We start from the raw sequence: 21,917 nt of genomic DNA, 5'->3' as shown, positions 1-21,917 counted from the left end.
TACACAAAGATGTGTCATTTTCTAGGTCCGGGAAGTGCAGCTTTGTTTTAGTCAAGGCCCGCTTTCCGACGTCAGTAATTTTGTGTGTGTCCCTCCCCAGGCTCACTGCTCCTGGTGGGTCGGCAACCATCGTGGGCCTGCACCATGGGCCTCCGGATTCACTTTGTGGTTGACCCCCATGGCTGGTGCTGCATGGGTTTGATTGTCTTTGTCTGGCTGTACAATATCGTGATCATTCCCAAAATCGTCCTCTTTCCTCACTATGAAGAAGGCCACATTCCAGGCGTATTAATAATAAGTAAGTTTCTACCTCTTCATTTCCTTCTATCACTAAAGATTTTCTCATGTGAATGGTTTTGGCATATGGTCCCATCATACTTTCTTTTTTTTTTGTAATCATTTTATTAGGGGCTCATACAACTATTCACAATCCGTACATGCATCGTTTGTGTCCACCACATTAGTACATATGTTGCCATCATCATTCTCACAACACCCGCTTTCCACTTGAGCTCTTGGCGTCAGTTCCTCATTTTTCCCCCTCCCTCCCTGCTCCCCCCTCCCCCTGAACCCTTGATAATTTATAAATTATTATTATTTTATCATATCTTAGACTATCCGACATCTCCCTCACCCACTTCTCTGCTGTCCGTCCCCCAGGGAGGAGGTTATATGTAGACCTTGTCATCTGTTCCCTCTTTCTCTCTCACCTTCCCTCCACCCTTCCGATATCCCTATACTTTCTTTTAATATCATAATGCTGTGAATATTAAATTATTATATTGTGGACATTATTTCCAAGAACTTTGGAAGCCCTGTTGCAAGGGTAAATAAATGTGATCTGTCTCTGTATTTATCCTAACACTACAAAATATGTTATTTTGCTTTTTAAAAAGTGACATTGTAGTGATGATTTTGTGTGTGTGTGTGTGTGTGTGTGTGTGTGTGTGTGTGTGTGTCTGGAGCCCCGATGGTATGGTGATTAAAGTACATGGTGTTCAACTGCTAACTGAAAGGGTGGTGGTTTGAATCCACCAGCTTCCCCTGGGGAGGAAAAGGTAGCAATCTGCTTCTGGAAACAGTGCAGCCTTGAAACCCTATTGGGCAGATCTACCCTGTCCTTAGGGTTTCTATGAGTTTGCTCTTAGCAGTGGAGTATGGTGTATATATTTTAATGTTTCTGTTTTGTACTCGCAAGTGTAGAGTTTGGGAAATAGAGTATGGTATATATTACTGGGAGATAATTTCATAATACTAAACATATTGATTGTTGTGTTATGGTAACACTTGGCATTACTAGATAACCATTTTTGGCCAGTGTGGCAATGAATTTCTAATGAGTAGAAGAATCAGATTGAAAAGATATGGGAGAGAGATTTCAAAAAGTTTATGGGAAGATTCCATTATTTTAAAATTTCATTTATCCACAAACTTTTTGAAGCTCCCTTGTCTATTTTACTTGTACTTCAAATTGTTCTTTAATAAGCCTCAAAAGAGATGGTTGAATTCAGTAATTCAGAGTAATATAGTATAGCCAGTTAGAATTAATGAAACTATAATAAATATTTTTAAAATGCTGTTTTGAGCCTTTAAAATATGCTACAAGTAATTAGTAGGGAGCCCACTCAATTATACTATTGCTGGATTTATACTAAGATTGTCAGCTAATAAACATTTATAGCAAGTTTGTTAGCTATCTTGCAGAAATAATTAGAGTAGTACATTTAAGATAGTCTGCTTGGCAATATTATTTGGTAAGTGAAATGAAATAGCAATCATATATTTTTCACCTTTCAAAATGAATTATTCTGGTGGCATTAATTAAAATGTGGATTTTACACCTTGCTTGTTGATAGAATATTTTGGAGAGTGGTAAATAACTTCGTTGTTTCTTTTGAAGTATTCTATGGCATTTCTATGTTTTGCCTGGTCGCCTTAGTGAGGGCCTCCATAACGGATCCAGGAAGACTCCCGGAGAACCCCAAGATCCCACATGGAGGTACGCTGTTGTTCAGACTTAGTGCTTTCATTGATGGCGAAATTATCTTTTCATGCTTTTCATTACCTTTTAATACATATTTGTTATTAAAAGAGAGTTGGTTATTAAAAGTTAAAGAAGATAACTCCATTATCTTTTGTTTTTTATTCTTTTTTTAAACTCCATTATCTTTAAAAAAAGAACATCTTATTCTGAACTAGGTATAGGTTGAAGGAGCAGGTTATCATGTAACCCTCAGCACTTCATTTACACGTTTTGTTTCAACACATCCACTGCGCCCCTGCAGTGCACCGTCACCCAGCCCACTTCCCTTTGGGGGGTCTTGCTTCCATTCCCCGTTTCCTCATCCTCCATCCCAGGTGAATGATGCCCTTTTGCTCTTAAATGCTTGATTATTTTCACACAAGGGTGCATTTAGTCTCGATTTGAAGGGTGACATAAGGTCTATAGTCTTGTGGGGTTCCACCAATCGCTATCCAGTCTGTCAGCCTGGTCTGCTTTATGACTTTTGAGTCTTGCTCCACATTTTCTCTCACTCTACCCAGGATCTTCTAATGCAGTGGTTCTCAACCTGTGGGTCGCGACCCCTTTGGGTGTTGACTGACCCTTTTACAGGGATCGCCGATTCATAACAGTAGCAAAATTGCAGTGATGAAGTAGCAATGAAAATAATTTTATGGTTGGGGCCACCACAACATGAGGAACTGTATTAAAGGGTCATGGCATTAGGAAGGGTGAGAACCATTGTTCTAATGTGATCCTTTTCAGAGCAGTTGGTAGTGGTAGCTGGGTACTATCTACTGCTTCTGGTCCCAGAATTGTGCAGTGTGATGTTTGCATGGTCTTTTAATCCATGTGTTTCCATATGTTTTTCTTTTCATCATTCTGCCTGAGGATGGAGAAAAATCAATAGTTGCAACTTAAATGACTGCTCACAAGCTTTGATGACCCCAGTCCCACCTACCATTATCTTTTGGTTCCATTTTTCATGTATGCTTGAAGGCCCATTTGAAGTCTTTGATCAAATGTTTATCCTTTAGAATTCTCTATTTAACAGTACAAATCCCACCTGACTCCTCACATACCCTTTCCTCTCCTTCCAGCGGTTTCCTTGATGCCCTCCTCCCACTCTCTAGTAGCCTCCGTAGTGACCTCTATGAGGGTGTAAATCTTTGGTTTTGTTTTCTTTATTTGTTCAGTGCTGTGTCTCTAATACTAAGAGCAATCTCTATTGTTGGAAAATGCAGGGTAAGTATTTGTTGAATGGTTATATAATTATCTGAGAAATTATGTTTACTTAAAATCTTTTTGCCTTTATCTTATGATAGTATAAGTATCGTAATACTTGGGGTAAATATTTGTATTATTATGGATAATGCTGCCTATATTTTTCCAAGTTCTAACAAATCAGTGAAAATTTGAACTTTTTTAAAATTCTAGTGTCATTTGGTTAATTTTTATTAGCTTATTGCGTAATTATCATTTCACCCTCAGAAGTAAATTGAGAATATTGTTTCTTTTATTAATTGCCAGATAATAATACTACAACGTGTATCTTCTCCCCTCTCTGAGCCTCACTTTTGCTTATGTGCTGTGTGAACTTTGAGAACTTGACCCTCACTTTTCCCTCGTAAGGAATGTGCATGTCTTATATCTGCATCACAGAGCCAGAATGCTTGTCGAGGCAAATGAGGCTCATCTGGGGAGCTTTTAAAAATTCCCCATGCCTGGGTTTAATATTAATTATATCAGCGTTTGGGAGGGAGGTGTAGGAGCCAGCTATTAGTATAGTTTAAAGAGCCCACGTGATTTCAATGAAGTTTGGAAAATGAAGTAGTGATGTTTTATAAGATTAGTTTTAAGGACAAAGTCTCTAAATTTAGTTTAGGATTAGGGTTAAAAATGTTAGCGTTCTGATTGTCGTTCCTTGAGGCTACTTGTCCTGGCCAGTGTAGAGGTTACACGGGGACACGTTGCCCTTGGTGTTTCATGTAGCTTTAGGGGTTTCTGAAATCCATGTTAAGTGTTAGGAGTTGCTTTTTTAATTTACAGAAACAGTGGCATTTTCACTTAGCAGTTATTATGTTTGTGTATTTGTATATATGTGTGCACATGCATGGTGTTAAGTTTTTGGATGGACTGATCTGTATTTGGAAAGAATCCCCTTTTCCCTCAACTATCTTTATCAAAGGCTTTCTGAACTATTGCCTGCAGATGTTACCTACTTCAAGTCTGCAGCCCAGTGGCCTCAGAAAATCAAGCAGGCCTTTCCTCATTAAAAATCCTCAAACCCATTTGAAAGGAACTCTGTAGTTTTCAGGGAGCAAAAACTCAGACGCCTCATCTACTACACACCATCTACTAGAGTTAGTGAGTGTGGCCAGGCAGAAAGTATTTTCTATAGAAAAATCTCATCTAAAGTCGTTGCACCAGAGCCAGGGTAAGACACAGGTCCTTGTCTCTATCACCTTTTTAACAGGAGGCTATACACAGATGAAGGGGCCCTGGTGGCATAGTTGAGTGAGAATTGAACTGCTAACCACAAGGTCTGTGGTTTGAACCCACCAATCATTCCTAGGGAGAAAGATGAGGCTCTCTACTTCCATAAAGATCTGAAGTCTCTGAAGCCCAAAGGGAGCAGATGTGCTCTGTCCTAACAGGCTGTTATGAATGAGGATTGACGTAGTGGCAAAGAATAATTTGGTTCTTCATATACCTATTATCTGATTTGGGGGAAAATTGAATTTGTGGTATGGACTACTTAATTCATTTTTAAATAATTGTTTTAGTTAAACGTATATAATATTAGGAGTTGAAATTGTAAAATAGTGGTTTACTCATCACTATCGAAGGTTGAGCAGTTTCTTATCTTTGATCTTTGGATTCTTCAGGAAGGAAATTGCTATGATTTTTAACCATTTAATTTTCTGAAATACTTTGTTACCTTCCTGTGTTAGACTTGAGTTTTCTAGAGAAACAAAACCAATGCCATAGTTGTAGCAGTAGGCAAGTCCAGGATGAGTCCACACAGGTTCCACATCTGTGGATCAGGTGTTAAACTGGAGGCTTCTCCTGACACTTGGAGCTTCGGTGGCTGATGAACCCAAGATTAGCAGGAGCACCACAGGCTGATGGCTGCAGAGGTGGATGAATCCAAGGTAGCAGCTCAGACTTGTGAATGGAAAGTCCAACGAATCTAAAGTCTGCAGGCCAAACGGCAGGCCACACTGATGGCTCCTGTGATTGGAAGCAATATGACAGGCTCACAGTCCAAGGAACCAGAGGTTGATGAGGCAGGTGCTGTATCTAGATCCAACAAAAAGCAAGCAAGCTTTTCCACAGTGTCTACTTGTGTAGGAAGTAGGTCGTTCTCCCATGGAAACTCCCTTTAGTGGCTTCAGAGTTGTGGACTGAGTTCCTCTCTGATCTTAGCACTCTTGGGCTGCTCACAGCAGATCCACTGTGGAGTTCACTGCACTGGGTTAGGTCACATTGTGGGGGGTTACTAGGGAGGAACTGCCAAACCACTGACAATAAGTTCACACACACGCACGCACGCACGCACGCAGCACAAAGTTGACACAAAACCTAATTTTCACACTTCCTGGGTTTTTTAAAAGAAAGAATAATTTTTGTGTATTGAGAATTATTTTTAAGCCTGCAAATGAGGCAATTTGAGTATAAGAGATATTTCTATTTTCTTACTGATAAGATTCCCAGATCATGATTTTATAAACTTTTGGGCGGATAGATGAAATAGTCAAGTGAAATAGTTATACATTTATTTATATTCCTCAAATTATGCATGTAGCTACATATATATGTGTGAAATAAACATAAAATGATACTTTAGAAATACTGCCTTTCCCAGTTTGATCTCTTATGCAATGATTATATTCAGGGTCTTTTTTAAGGAAACAGATTTCTTAAGTGTAATTCTTTAATATAAATGATTTGCTCATTGAAGTGTACAATTCAGTGGTGTTAGTATAGTCACAGAATTGTGTCGCCATCAACCATACCACCAATCTAAGAACATTTTCCTGTTCTGACACCGCTAGAGCCACCTTTCACACATTATAGAACAACTGCCTTGCTTGCACTTAGGTTATTTTAAAGACAGTGTGTTTTGAGTTTGCCTGATGTTCTCCCGCACAGTTTTACCCCAAGCTCTAAGTATGCATAGAGTGCACAGGTTACTGATGAGGTCAAGTAGTCAGTCATATTTTTTGCCTTTTTTGTTCCCTCTTAGCTACTTTTTCAAGATGGTAATTTTTTTCAAGCTCAAAACATTTATTATTAATTTCAACAGAAAATACTCTATAATTGCTCTCTATGCTTTAACACTGCTTGCCTTCTGCTTCCATACTTATGTGAAGCAGTAAGAGATGGGGACACTGTCTTCAGCAACTCCCAGACTTCTGTAGCTTTGCCTCTGCTGGTCCCTCTGCTGAGATGCTGTGCTTAATACTGTCCATCCTCTCTCTCTCTCTCTCTCTAATACAATGGTTTTATTGACTCACCTTACACAATCCAATATATCCATTCACAATCAATTCTGTTGTTCAATCCCATCGAGTGAGATTATACAATTAAACAATCGATGACAACGATTTCTTACACAGACAGCTGATTCTCTCAGGGACCTCTATTACAGCCCAAACTGTACTACTTGGGTAGTTTCAGGTTATCATTTTCCCCCAAAACGTTATTTTGTGACTTAAAACCCCAAATTAAAAGAGGTCAGACCCCTCTTATCAGAGTCTTCTAACAGACTCAGTGGACGGTGACACCTGCCTTTCAGAAGAATAAGTGAAACACAGTGAAGTATCGTCATTCATGAGGCATTTCAGACGTTTATAAGGATCTAGGTTACTTCCATGAGGACTTTCAGTCCCGGAACCCCACAGGGGCAGTTCTACCCCGTCTTACAGGATCTCCAGAGGCGGGATCGACTCGACGGCAGTGAGTGGGGGTAAACAATATGATGCTGTTTTGTCATATTAAATATCTCTGTTCTTTGGTTTGAAGTTTTCTTTTTTATTGTTCTGATTTTTCTTTGCCTTAAAAAAAAGTAGTTATATAAAGAGTTAAGTTTCTGTGGCTACCGTGAATAATCAATTCATTTCTCTCCTCTGACCCTCCTGAGAGAAAAGGAGGAAGGAGACTGAAGGAATTGTTCGTAGGCATGTAGAGTAGATTAAAATTGCTAGTTTTTTTATTGTCATAAAAGAGAAACTGTTATATCTTGGAGGCCTTAAAATATAAAGATACATAGAGATGATACTTTAATTGACTTTCTAGATTTTTGTAATAATGACTTCTTTTTTGTGGCCCGAACACATTGGGGGATGTATTTGCGCAAAAGTGAGTTCCCCTGGGAGACTAGATTTGCCACAGGAATGGGGTCTGGCTCTTTGTTAAAACACATTTAGTGTCTCGACCAGAGCTTGGCAAACTTCTTCCTCTCTGTGAAGGGCCAGATGGTCATTTGGGCCATCCAGTCTCTGTTGCAACCACACAGCTCTGCCAGGCTAGCTCAAAAGCAGTCATCAGTGATACGCAAGTGAGTTAGTATCGCCGTGTTCAAATAAAACTTTATTTTGGGACACTGAAATTAGTTTTTGTGATTCTTATATGACACAAATTAGTATCTAAAGAAACATTTTTCACTGGTTAAAATTTACAAAAACTCTTATTCACAGGTTATACTTAAACTGTAGATCCAAAACTGCCCCAGAGGGTTTCCAAGACCATAATAGTTATGGCAGCAGACTGTGGCCCCACCTTCCTTCCATGGAGTGCTGGCATGCTTGGCTCCCAGACATTTGGTTCGCCGTTGAATGTTTAGCCATTGAGCCACCAGGGAACTGTAGACATCTAGAGCAGACTATTTTTCCAGTGCTTCCCCATCTAAAATGTCAGTATGTTCATGTTACTTGTGTCCACTAACCTAAAAAAATAAAGGATTTCAAATAAGAAATATCTGTAGAAAAGTGAAGGCTACCTTGTGCTTAATTTAGAAAGCTTCGTTTCTCAGTTTTATACTTGTCAGACTTGAGCAAGCTTTCAATGAGTGTCTGTCTCCCGTGTGCTAGGATCGCCCTGCATACAGCGCTATTCCATCTGGGTAGGCTGAGAGCTGACTTTCAGTCTGCCCTTCTTATAAAGAAGTGGTAGTTTAGATGGAAGTGGTGGGAGGCTTTAAAAGTGTTGTCCCAGTACTATTTCATATCAGTGAATTTTAAAAAGGTGTGTTCCACATGATAAAGCAATTGTCCTGCTTGGTAGATGACTCTCCCATATAGTTTTTGGGAGTCTGATCAGAGTAATTTATAATGAAAGCAAGTACTGTTGTGAAAATGTAGTGTGTTTAGCATGGAATATTGTGTGCCCTTTTCACTACCCTAAAACCCCGAACAAACCAAACTCATTGCCATCGAGTCAGTGGCGGTCCACAGTAGCTAGCTTATAGGACAAAGTAGAATGGCCCCTGTGACTTTTCAAGACTAACTTTGTAAGAGAGTAGAAAGCCTGGTCTTTCTCCCAAGGAGAGGAGTGGCTGGTGGTTTTGAACTGCTGACCTTGCAGTCAGCAGCCCAACACGTTAACCACTATGTCACCAGGACTGCAGGTTGGAGGAAAATTTGACTTGTAGGGCAATGTTGTAAAGAACCCCTTTATTTTCATTAAGTAGTAATTTTTTCCCTATCTTCACTACGAAAATTACTTTAATACTTCCCAGGCTCATTTGTTGTCTTCTCCATTCCTGGTGTACATTCTTAAATTATTCCACTAGTATCAAAAAATGAAATGGTTTGGAAAAAGAGGAGAGCGGTAGCATGTGCTTTCCCCAGTGAGGTTATAGGGTTGACGTACATTTATTAATCTGCTCCTAGGACTTAGCACTATTTCTTCTCTAGTGTGTTTGTTTAAGTTTTTCCTAGAAATTAATTCATTTGAATCAGATTCTATTTTAATGAAAAAAATTGTGTTTTGGGGTTCTATCATTGGACGCTACTTATATTTTACACGGGAGGATGTGTCTAAAACTGGAACACATTTTTTTTCTGTCCCTTTGACTATAACAATAGAATCTTATGTTACAGTTTTAAAATGAGAAATTTACAAACTAAGACACACATAAGTGGAGCAGCAATATTGACAACAACCACATTTACATTGGAGATGTGGAAGAACCCTCTCAGATATATTTTGAAGACTCCCTATAAAATTTTGTAAAATATGTCTTATAGTTTTGTTTTGGCACTTGCCCTTTTCTTTCATTAAGTGGACTTTCGTTTCTTTCTATAGAAAGGGAGTTGTGGGAATTATGTAACAAGTGCAACTTGATGAGACCAAAGCGTTCCCATCACTGCAGCCGCTGCGGACACTGTGTGAGGAGAATGGACCATCACTGCCCGTGGTAAGAGGGTTTCAATGTTGGCAACACTCAGCAAGAGAAGTGAGAAAAGAAACAGGGTCTTGTGCAGGCTTTTAAAAAATATCGTTTAGTACGGGATGCCTTTGCACATGTCTACAGCCAGTCAATTCTCCCAAAGTCGTTTTGTTACCCAGAAACCCCATCTTTTCTAAAAACACCCTGACCTACCCTGAACATAAATATCACAGAACAACTAAAGTGGTCACATGAAGCGAGGCAGTGTATTTAAAGCAGTTAATACACTACTATCTAGCACATAGAAAACAAAATGCATAGCACCTGCTATTATTTCTAATTCTAGAAAGCCATATCTCCCCAGTTGTTCACCGCTCCCCTTTTCATTTAATTTGGCAATTTCAGATACCCTAAGAACGCCTTCCTCCCAAATTAAGCCCCTTTTAGAATTAAGCACTGGCTATACGAGGGGTCAGCTCCTCCAAAAAAACCAGAAACTTTTTTTCAAAGCTATCTATTAAAAAAACTTTTAAAGATCATTTTATTGGGGCTCTTACAGCTCTTAGAACAACCCACACAGCAGTTGTCTCAAGCATGTTTGTACTTAGGTTGCCATCATTATTTTCTAAACGTTTACATTCTGTTTGAGTCCTTGGTATCAGCTCTTCTTTATACCCACCCCCCGCCCCCATTGTATTTACATTTTTGTGCAAAACAACCTTATCACTTTCAAAGTACTCTCCTTTACATTACTACATTTGTCAAATCTGTGATTCCATTCTTGGAAACATTTTTCAAACTCATCTGTTTGGATGGTTGACACCTCTTTTCACCTCTTCTGTGTCATCAAATCACTGTCTGTTTATATCCCTCTTCATTGGGGGAAACAAAAAGAAGTCACACAGAGTAAGGTCAGATGAATAAGGTAGGTAGGGCATGAGAGTCAGGTTGTGTTTTGCCAAAAATTGGCGCATTGAGATGGCTGAGTGAGCAGGTACATTGTGGTGGCAAAACCAGTCCCCCGTCTGCCACAAATCAAGCCGTTTTATTGCACACTGTAATGCTATCTTTTCAGAACCTTTAAATAGAAAGCTTGATTAACATTCTGACCTGGTGGAACAAAATCCAAATGCACTATGGGTCAACCGACAGATGTTCATAATGATGTTTGTCATCAATCGACATTTCACTATTTTTGAAACGTGAAAACCACTCGTACACTTGAGTTTTTCTTGTGCTCAACATCCCAAGTTTCTGCGGCATTTTTCCAGAGCAGGAAACAGAATTTCATGGCTGCACTCTGTTCTCTTAAATTGGCCGTCACGAAAAAGGAGATTTGAGTGAAACTGCTTTTATGAAAAAATTCACTGTGACGAGCGAGAACCTTCCCAGGTGACACCACTGGGTGTGCTAACAAGTGAGTTGCTTGATGCTCACCTAGCTAGAGAAATGCGTGCAACGAAAGCTCTGCTCCGCCTAGCACAATTCTGGGTTTGGGGTTACCCCTTGTAGGTATTCACCCTGCATGCCTCTTGGATGTATGTAACTGTACAACTGATTCTCCTGTACTCCCTATAGTATTTAAGCACAATCTTCAGTTGAGAAATAGAATTTTTATAACAAGTGCTGTGAGAATTTTTATTGTTTCTCATTTCAAAGTTGTCACAGAAATCTGTGAATAAGACATTGTATCTAATTCTGTTTTCCAAGCATTGATTCTCCATATAAATATTTAAGTTTATGTAGTATAGCACTTTATAAGTATATTTCTATACATGACTTTATTTACACATACAGACTTGCATATACACCGAGTTAACTACATTTAACCAAATTTATAACTGCATTTATTTAACATTGGCTTAATGGTAGAGTTCAGTTAAGTTTTGCTTAGTGATTTAACCAAGGTAGAGTTTTCTTATTTTGGTCATTTATTTTGAAAGCGAGCTTAATTGTTTTTAGTGGAAATTCAGTTTGCCTTCTAAATTGATTATTTACATAGAGGTAAACCATATTAGATAAAAACACTTTGTTACTATATAAACTTCTAAAAATTATCTAATTTTGTCAACAAGATACAGCAGTAGATATTTTAACAAATGTGCCATGAATTTAAATAAATTAAATCTCAAGTGATTTTCTAACCCTATTTGCATTCACAATCATTACAGATGAAAAGACAAGTGAAACCTATTCAGCTAAGTGGTAATCACACTGGGAGACTCAATTTTATACACTTTTCAGTGTAATCTTTTTGATTACAAATATAATAAATGTTCACAAGACAGTTGGAAATTGATGCATTTTGTTAAAAGAATGCAATCATTTCTCCTTAAGAAGACTTAGGGAAAAAAAAAATCTTCAACCAGGAAATGCTTTCTAGTGTGGAGGCTGATGTTGTTGATATGTTTTTAAGGAATAAAGACTGGCAAGTGAGGAAACAAAGTGTGTTTAACCTAAATCCTACCACTGGGTGAGGTCTCTGTCTCTGGTGCTCTGGTCCTGCAGTGATGCTCATGTTCTCAGAGGACTGGTGGGTGGGAGCTGAGAACAGAGAGAGTTAGAGGATGGAAAAGAGCAGACTCGGAGTCTGAACAAGTCACAGCATTTCCCTGCACTCTGCATTCGCTAGGAGGGACACTGCAGGGAGATTTAGAGGATGAGGGCAATGTACTGTCTGAATTGGAAACAAGGAGAAGTCCTTTTGCTTTTAGAAATTGCCTTACCCTATTTATCCTGCAGCTTGAGATTCTGGGTCAGTTCTGATTGCCTGGAGATTTCTTATATTTCTGTCTCTCATCACTCTCAGTCATTTAAAGGATACAGAAAGAACTCTGACTAACAGGGTGGGCACCAGAGTGTTTCTTGCAGCTCTCTGATCCTAGCAGTGTTTCTCAGACTCTTCAGGGCCAGGACAAGGATAAGTCATTTTAAACTAGCTGCTGTTGACAGAATATTAATTGTGTGTGCATAACCCATCCTTGCAGACAGCAACACACAATGAGAATTTTCATGTTTACACAACCTGAGCTCTTAGCCCCCAGAAATGCCTTTGTGAGCCTTTCAGTTCTATATTTGATTTTTAAAAATACTTTAGCTTGCCTCTTGGGTTCCCGGAATCAGCTCATTTTCCTTTTTTCCCCCCTCCCCAAAGGCATGTGCCTCCCCGTCGGGGAATCGGACCCCGGTCTCCCACGTGACAGGAGGGGATACTCACCACTATACTAACGAGGATGGCGAATTTTGGGAATAATGAGGGCAACAAATGTATAGATGTGTTTTATACAATTGATCTATGTATTGTGATGAATTGTATGAGCCCCAATAAATTGATTAAAAAAATAATAAATTAAAAAAAATACTTCAGCAATACATTTCAAAACAACAACTGAATTTAGGAGCTGAGTCTACATAATATACCATTTTTTATTCTAACAGTGACAACTGTTTTGAAATGAATTCATTTGTACAGAGTAATTTAGTTCTAGCTAGGCTAGAAATTTTAAATACTTGGAAAATAAAGCGAAATAAAATAATTACATTTTAAACAACAAACTATCCAGCTTGAATTAGCTTTGAAAATAAATTGTAACATTTAAAATCTGCCCCTTGTTAGGACTCACTATTTTAAGTATTTATAAATATTATATGAAAATACTCTTTTCAAATGATATATACATAAGTTATTTTTAGCAACCAATCAAGGACAGATTCTAAGACTGGGAAGAATTCAGTGCTTAGCAGTTAGGTGAGAGTGGCAAGTCTAGGTTACTGTATAGGTGAGGTCATGCCACATTAGGTCTTTTAAGTTGCTCTCAGCTAGAATGCTCTCAGGAATAGCGTGTCCAGGAGAAGGAGCTTCTTATTTTCTTGGCCTCTGTCTCTTCGAACGGCTCACCCTCTGGTGAGCTCCTTTCTGTTTGCCTTCCAGTAAAGCCAGGCTTCTGCCGTCTGCTCTTCCTCCTCACCAAGTGGCCGTGGGTCAGAGGGGATCAGGTACACAGACCCGTCCTTATCGGTGTACCCTTGCTGTTAGGTTTGAGGGGCTTCAGCATATCTGTGACATTGAACACATGTGACATTTGTGTGTGATCATCTTTAGCTTCATAGGCTTATCGATTCTGAAATTAACATCTTATTAACATTTAAAATATTTTCTTTTCATTTTCCCCCTTCAGGATTAACAATTGTGTTGGTGAAGATAATCATTGGCTTTTTCTGCAGTTGTGTTTCTACACAGAGCTGCTTACTTGCTACGCGCTGATGTTTTCTTTCTGCCACTATTACTACTTCCTTCCACTAAGAAAGCGAGACTTGGTAAGAAACGTTTGTATACACTGATGTCAGAACATCTGTGGCATACGGTTCTTAACATGTGGTTTCTTTAAGTGGTGAAAATAGAAACAACACCCCAACTCCCCTTTCAGGACTATAGTCCCAATAGGGTAAACTTGTAGGGTGCTTTGGAAGGCTCTCCTTGTACGTGCCATTTGAGGCAGGCAGTGCCCTCCCCATTGTAGACCACCGTTGATGTCAGAAAGACTTCCCCAAGATGGTGGGGTGGACAGTGAGCCCTCAGCTGTGCGCCCACCCTGTGCACTCTGACTTTAGTGCTCGTAGCAGCAGGCGCGGGGTGGGGGGTACCATTTCCCCTGTCCCCATTTTTACAAATGAGGAAACACCCTAATGGAGATTTCTGAAGGTAAATCTTGGAAATGATTACTCAACTGGCTATAAGCCCAGCAGGACAGCGATTAGAACTTAATACAGTATGTTATTTTGACCAATAATCTTTCCACTTCATTCGAACTTAATTGTGTTTCTTGAACATATTTCAGCTTGTGTGTGTGTGTGTGTGTGTGTGTGTGTGTGTCTGTCTGTAGAGACAGACGAAGGGGTGAATGAGGAACAAGTGATCATAACCGTTCATGTGCAGGAACAAGGTAGAGAGGGAGGGAAAGGGAGGGGTGGGGTGGGGGGCAGAACCCCAAGTGGAAAAGAAACATTTTTGACTTCCCATTTATACCAGTTTTGCTGTATAAATCGTCCATGTTTAAGAAAAACAAGCTTGGTGGTGGTGGTTGAGAGTTGTGGGGTACCATCGTGTAGCATGGCAATGTTGAGCTGCCTCCTAGGGTTTTCTTGATGGATCTTTCTGGAAGTCAGTCTTCAGATCTTTCCTTTCACTGAGCAGCCAAGCACTTAGCTGTTGCTGTATGTTATTTGTACCATCTTTTCTTTTTGATCTGTCTGGTTTTTGTTTCTTGTTTTTCCTGTTTTGTGATTTCAGTGTGTAAATTATGAATTGATCTCTTACATTCTTTCTTGATTTTTGAAGTTTCGTATAAAGTACTACCTTCATCATTTCCCTGATAAGAACATTTTAACTTAATTTTTATTGTCCCTGATTGTTATCATGAAGGAGCCCTGGAGATGCCCGGGTTAAAGGGTTGGACTCTACAACTGCCAGGTCGGGGGTTGGAACTGACCGCGAGCGCATGGGAGGAAGCTGTGCAGTCTGCTTCGGTAAAGGTTTACCGTGCGCTGATTCTCTTCAGCCTTTTAGGGTTGCTGTGGATTGAAACTGGCTTGATGGTGGTGGATTGTAGTTTTTGATTTATTTATTTTACGATCATCATTGTGGACGCTAGTTTCATAAAGACATACAGTGAAAACACATGACAGCAAGACATTGCTGTTGCCTGTATGCATCATGGACTGCATTACATATTACATGTGGGCAGTGTTCATTTTAAATTCTCCATTTATTAATGCTTTTCCTTCCAAGATTATTATTTTCTGTTAGTGCCAACATGCGGCGACAAATTCTCCTAGTTTTGGTTTACCTGAAGGTGAGTTTATTTCCCCTTCCTTTTCGAAGGATTTAATTGCTTGCCCAGGATAATCTTGCCATTATTGGTGTCATCAAGGTGGTTCCATCTCATGGTGATGCAATGACCCTATTCACCATGGAATGACACACTGCCTGCTCCTGCACCATCCTCCGTTGTTCTTTGTGAACTCGTGGTTGCAGCCGCCATAGCCCCTCATTTCCCTGCCAGTCTTCCTCCCCTTCTCTCCCTCGACTTTCTCAAGCATGGTGTCCTTCTCCAGGGACTGGTCTCTCCTGACAACCATGGTCAAGTGCATCAGACGAAGTCTCGCCATTCTTGCTTGCAAGGAACATTCTGATTATACGTCTTCCAAGGTTGGCAGTTATTTTTCTTTCATTTTAAAGAGATTTGAGGGGGCTCCAAACGTCTGTGGAAAATGTAATTAAAATATAATGGAATTTTTCCATGAACCTTTGAAGCCCCCGTATATTATTCCAGTTATTGTGGTTTTCATGATTTCTGTTGAGAAGTCAGGTGTCAGGCTCCTTGTTGCTTCAGGTGTGTCTTTTCCCTTCGTGGCTTTTCTTGGGACAGCGCAGGGACCTGGGGCGTTTAGCAGACAGTCCAAGTGAGCTTTGATTTGGGTCTGTTTGTGTTTTTCTTGTCGGTGGCAAAAACCTTCCCTTTTCTGGACTTTCCTAATTTTCTTCCCTTGTGCTTCAGACTGGACATTTAAAAAAAGTCATTTTATTGCGGGCTTGTACAACTCATCACAATCCATCCATCCATCCATTGTGTCAAGCACATTTGTACATTTGTTGCCATCATCATTCTCAAAACATTTGCTTTCTACCTGAACCCTTGGTATCAGCTCCTCATTTTTCCCCTCCTTCCTCACCCCGCCATGAACCCTGGATAAATTATAAATTATTATTTTGTCATGTCTTACACTATACAACGTCTCCCTTCACCCACTTTTCTGTTGTCCATTGCCCAGGGAGGGGGTTATATGCAGATCCTTGTAATCGGTTCCCCTTTTCTACCCCACCTTCCCTCCACCGTCCCGGTTTCGTCACTCTCACCACTGGATCTGACGGGTTCATCAGTTCTGGATTCCCTGTGTTTCCAGATTATAGCTGTACAAGTGTACATCCTCTGGTCTAGCCGGATTTGTATGGTAGAATTGGGATCATGATAGTGGGGGGAGGGGGGGAGGAAGCATTAAAGAAGTAGAGGAAAGTTGTATGTTTCATCTTTGCTACACTGAACTCTGACTGGCTTGTCTCCTACCCCGACCCTTCTGTAAGGGGATGTCCAGTTGCCCACAGATGGGCTTTGGGTCTCCACTCCGCACTCCCCTCATTCACAATGATATGATTTTTTGTTCTTTGTTGCCTGATCCCTGATCCCTTCGACACCTCGTGATCACACAGGCTGGTGTGCTTCTTCCATGTGGGCTTTGTTGATTCTCAGCTAGATGCCTGATTGTTTACCTTCAAGCCTTTAAGACCCCAGATGCTATATCTTTTGATAGCTGGACACCATCAGCTTTCTTCACCACATTTGCTAATGAACCTGCTTTGTCTTCAGGGATCGTGTCGGAAAGTGAGCATCATGGAATGCCGGTTTAATAAAACAAAGTGTTCTTGCATTGAGGGAGTACTTATGTGTAGGCCCAATGTCCATCTGTTACCTTAATACTAAAACTATAAATATATGCACATAGATATTTCCGCATCATATATAACTATGTTTACATATGTATTTGCCTGTATTTAGACCTCTATAAATAAATGCCCTTTACCTCCTAGTTCTTTCCTCTATTTCCTTTTACTTTCCTCTTGTCCCACTATTATGCTCAGCTTTCATTTGTGTTTCATGCGTTTCAGTAATTCCTCTCGGTTACATTGCCCTTGATCAAGACCTACCGGGCCTCTTACACCCTCCTTGCCACCGATTTTGGATCACTTTTTGTTCCCTTGTCCCTGGGTTTGTTAACACCACTTCCTTTCCTCCACTTCCCGCTCTCCCATGTACCCCCAGAACCATTGGTCCCGTTGTTTTCTCTAGATTGTTTATCCAGCCTATCTTACCTAAATAGACCTGCAGAGATGATAATATGCACAAAAACATGTTGACAGAGCAAAACAAAGCAACAAAAGAAAAGAAAACAACAAAAAACAATGACAAAAAAGAAAAGCCTGTAAATATTTCAAGGTCTGTTTGTTGACTTTTGGGAGTGTTTTCTGGTTGAGGCTGATGGGGTCCCATGCCCTGGTCCCAAAGTCTATTTTTGGTACTTCATCGGACTTCTTTGCTCTGCTCCCCTTGCTGTTCTGTTGCACGCCCTTAGTGTTTTACCTCAGTGTGGTGGGATCATAACGGGCGCAATTCCCACACTGTGTCTTGGTGTTGTCCCCTGTAGGGCTGTTGGTCAGTGAGGGATGTCGTGTCTCCTAGTGGGGCCAGCCATATGGTTCTCTCTGTGCATGGGCTGCTCTCAGTGGGGATATCGTCCTCCAGGCTTGGTGGGCCAAGGTGTGCTCCACTTTCTCTTTCTCCCTCTTCATTTGCTCCCGTGTGCTCTGATCAGACATATCCCTCTCCCTGAGCTGTAGCTTCAGTGCTGTCCTCTGAAGTAAATTCTTCTGGCTGTCCACGTAGTTGGGATTGGGGCTGGCCCCTCAGACCTCTCTTCTGGTTCCCTGCTTCATACCGGTATATTGCATTCACATCTTGGAGTACCAGGTTGAAGCAGACTGAACATTTTTTAATAATCCATTTTGGGGATTTGGGGATTCATTTTTTTCTACTGTCTACCCTTAAATTATTAGATCTTTAATTCAGTTACTTTTTTTTTACCCTTAGAATTTCCATTTTTTTTATAGCTCACAGCACTGGTGCAGTTCTCCATTTTGTCATCTATTTTCGTGAGCATTTTTAATTAAGACTCTTTTGATGTGTTCAGGGCATCAGTACTGATGCTTTGTGAGCTCCTGTTGTTCTGTCTCTTTCTGTGTTCAGGTCAATTGGTCCTGTGTTTTCTGACGTGCCTGTAGACTGCATCTACACACTTTCTCAGCACTTGTTGAGGACCTGGTTGATGTTTTCTTTCCACAGAGGTGACTGACTTTGTTGTGGATGCTTTTTTTGTCTTTTGCACAGGCAGTAAAAGAAGGCTCATCTTGATCCAGTCAGGTGTTGTATAGTGTGAGAGCTTTGGTCTTTCTAGAGCAGTTCATTTGAAGATGGCACGTATTGACTTCATTAATGCCTGTAAGAGCATATGGTTGTTGGGTTTTGAGCTTTGTGAAGGCCTGGTTTCAATGTACCTTTACTCTTTGGGGCACCCCTTTTCATGCGGTGTCCGTGGGAACTATGGGTTTTGCCTTGCAACTTGTGCCCGCAGCTCTGCGAGACGTCAGGGAACTCAGAGCCTCCACTTCTGCCTGGCCTTCAGATAGCTCTGATTATGAAGCGGTGAGTACCTTAAACACAGGTAGAATATAGGGCTCCCTTTAATACCTTTCTACTCTAACATCTTTCTAGCAACTTTCAATTGTCTTCAAAATAGTTTATATATCAGCTGGTTGGCTGTTGTCTGGCAGTTAGTAATATTGATGGGAGGATTGGTCTTACATAAGGCATTTTTTCAAAGGTGCCAATGGTAGTGACATTGTGTTTAAAGGTCACCTGAGGGGAGTCTACTCTACCCGGTCTATCACACAGTTCCAGGAGGTACCACTCATGTTACAGTCAAAGTGAGCATGGCATCCCCAGAGTTGGGCGCTGCAAATATCCTCTGGTTGTAAAGTTTGAGAACCCTTCTGCTATAGGGAACAACTTGAAATGCATTTTTAGGAGGTAGAGGTTAGCCAGATGCAGAAGAAAAAGTCATTACTGGATAAGGGAACACCAGAAGGCTTGACACGTTTTTGGAATAATTGGTTTTACTGTCAGATCTGCCATGAAGTATCATACTTTGAAGGCTAAGAGAGTCCTCCTCCTTCTTCAGCAGTTCTTTGCAAGATAGCATTTGCTGCTGCTGTTGTTTTTCTAAAGTTAGGAAAAAATGAACAGCATTACCAAAAGTTACCACCACTAGTATGAACCCTGGTGGCAGAGTAGTTATGCATTGGGCTGCTAACACAAGGTCAGCAGTTTGAAACCACCAGCTGCTTTGCAGGAGAAAGATGAGATTTTCATGTTCCTTAAAGAGTTACAGTTTTGGGAACCTACAGAGGCATTTCTGCTCTGCCCCATAGAGTCCCTATGAATCAGAATCAGCTTGATGTCTGTAAGTTTTTAAAAGGCTTTAGCATTTTGGAAAGAGTACAATAAAATGTATTTTAAATGTTCTCATTCCATCAGTATTTTTTTAACAAGTCTTACCTATGTTCTTTTTATTTTTCTCTGAAACAAACTAAAAACTAAATTCTCTTCAGCCAGATAGCAATTCACTTGTCATTGAGTCCGTGATTTGAGATATGGGGTCTAGATGCTCACAGGTCCTTGAATTGTCTCTATAGCAGTGGTTCTCAACTTGTGGGCCGTGACCCCTTTGGGGGTCGGGCGACCCTATTCATAACAATAGCAAAATGACAGTGATGAAGGAGCAACGACAATAATGTTGTGGTTGGGGGCCCGCCGCCACATGAGGACCTGTATGAAAGGGTCCTGGCATGAGGAAGGTTGAGAGCCCCTGCTCTAGAGATTGTAGTACTGAGGACTATGCATCTTTCCCTGGAGAGTGGAATGCAGGTAACATTTGCCACAGCCTTTGGCCCTGCAGTCTCTGAGCCAGACAGCAGTGAGGCCTTAAGTCTACAAAATGATCCTCTTCTTGATATCCTTTCAGGTAGATAGATGGCAGCATAGGATCTTCTCTCAAGCTAGAAAAACCAAACCAGACTCCCTGCTGTGGAGTCAGTACTTGTGGGTTTCCAACCTGTACATCTTCACAGGAACAGACGCCTCATCCTTCTTGTGGGCTTGTACTGCCGACCTCTGATGAAGAGGCCAACTCATAACCCACTACAACACCAGCGTTCCTTAGCATTCCTCTAGCCCTGCTGTAAATCCCACCATCAGACGATTGGTCTGTATTTTCAAAAACAAAGTGTTAACAGTGCTTTTTTTGGTTTGTTTTTGGAAGGAGGATGTTGTTTTGTTTGTTTGTTTGGTTGGTTTTATGTGAAAAATACTCAAAAGAGGTATTTGACGCAAAGCTTTGACCTTTGTTGCAACAACAAAGCCTGTATTCAGTAGAAAACGGCCCGTTGTGATTACATGCATACATTACCCCTAAGTGCATAGGAAGGAGTTGAGCAAGCCTGCTGTTAATGTTGTGTGATTCATAATAACCCTACAAGACAGAGTAGAATTGCCCATCAGGTTTCTTAGGCTCCAGCCTTTCTGGACGCAGACCACCAGGTCTTTTCTCCCGGGGAATGGCTGGTGAGTTCCCACCACAGACCCCCCAGTTAGCAGCTGACACTTAACCACTGCACCACCAGGGCTCCTCAGGCTACTCCACGCTCCGGCATGAAGTTTGAGGCGCCTGCTTTTATTTCAATTTTCTCTCCTCTTACCTTCTCTTTTCTGAGGAGCTCTTTGGAGTGAAATTCTTTTCTTAGAAGCAAATCATTGTTTTCAGATTTCTTTACTTGTAAACTATTTTACCTCCTGGGCTTTCAAAGATCTGTTACATGTTTTTACCCAAGAAGTTTTGAAGACATAGTATATTCCTACTAAGGGAGGGAAGCAATAAAAGGTATATAAGAAGTAAGCAATTTATAGTTCATTGTGGAGCAATCCCCAAATTTAAGATTCACTTTTTAAGTTGTACAATGTTGATTTGTACTTGTATAATTGGATTTACACTAAAGGAGGTTCCCAAACTAAAATTGAATAGTAATGCCATCTTTGAAGTTAGTTAATTTTAAAAACATCCTAATTTCTCAAGAATAGTAAGAAGGAAAATGCCCATCTAGAAAACTAGTAGAAACGTAACTAGTAGCTTTCCTTTTACATGAATGTGGATGCATATTTTTAGTTAGGCACTGAGATGTTTGGAGAAGTACTGAAACTGCTAGACATTAAATTAGTTTGAACATCACTTGCATTTATTCTGCAAGTATAATGCTAAATTATACTTAAGATTAATGTTTTGCTGTAAGTAGTGATTGGATTGGAAATTGTTGTAAAAATTTCAAACTATGTAGAATGAGAAATGATTTGGGTATTTTTTTTAATGAATAGAACCAGGCGGATATTGAAGAATGAATTTTGACTTGATCAAGGCCTATATTTATTTTTCACACATAATTCTTTAAATGATTATAAGCAAAAACCTGTCTATTGGCATATTATTATATTTCATTGTATTGAAGCTGGTTTTTTTGTTGTTATTGCCAAAACCAGCATTAGAAAACTAGAGCTCTTGAAGGAGCTGCATTGGTACTGTAGATCAAGGTTGATGGTTCAAAACCACTAGCCGCTTCATGGGAGACAGATGAAAGATGAGGCTGTCTGTTCCTGTAAATATTTACAGTCTTGGGAAACCCTATGTAGAGTCTCTCTGAGCCCAAATTAACTCAATGACAGCAAATTTTGTATTTTTTTTAATGACATATGAGATGTATCACTATATTTAAGAGTACGAGTCCTTAAACTTACTAGATAT

At 40.2% G+C, this 21,917-nt stretch overlaps 1 protein-coding gene across 2 annotated transcripts in view; it reads left to right on the top strand.

The window, feature by feature from the left end:
• ZDHHC21 (zinc finger DHHC-type palmitoyltransferase 21) overlaps positions 1–21,917 on the top strand; it is a 46,665-nt gene that overhangs the window by 7,997 nt on the left and 16,751 nt on the right. The window contains exons 2-5 of one of the 2 annotated variants that reach the window (XM_004706537.2): positions 101–298; positions 1,901–1,999; positions 9,314–9,425; positions 13,577–13,715. In XM_004706537.2, the coding sequence (XP_004706594.1) occupies positions 145–298; positions 1,901–1,999; positions 9,314–9,425; positions 13,577–13,715 (504 nt within the window). In that variant the 5' untranslated portion in view covers positions 101–144. Of the gene's footprint in view, positions 1–100; positions 299–1,900; positions 2,000–3,230; positions 3,248–9,313; positions 9,426–13,576; positions 13,716–21,917 lie in introns of those variants that run through there. The other variant, XM_045289234.1, reaches the window with a different exon arrangement.

Source organism: Echinops telfairi, unplaced genomic scaffold (genome assembly GCF_000313985.2).
Source record: "Echinops telfairi isolate 266 unplaced genomic scaffold, ASM31398v2 ScPeMD7_25;HRSCAF=90, whole genome shotgun sequence".
NCBI classification, from domain to species: domain Eukaryota; kingdom Metazoa; phylum Chordata; class Mammalia; order Afrosoricida; family Tenrecidae; genus Echinops; species Echinops telfairi.
The sequence above is the reverse complement of the archived record's forward strand: the minus strand, read 5'-3'. Positions and strand labels throughout refer to the sequence as shown.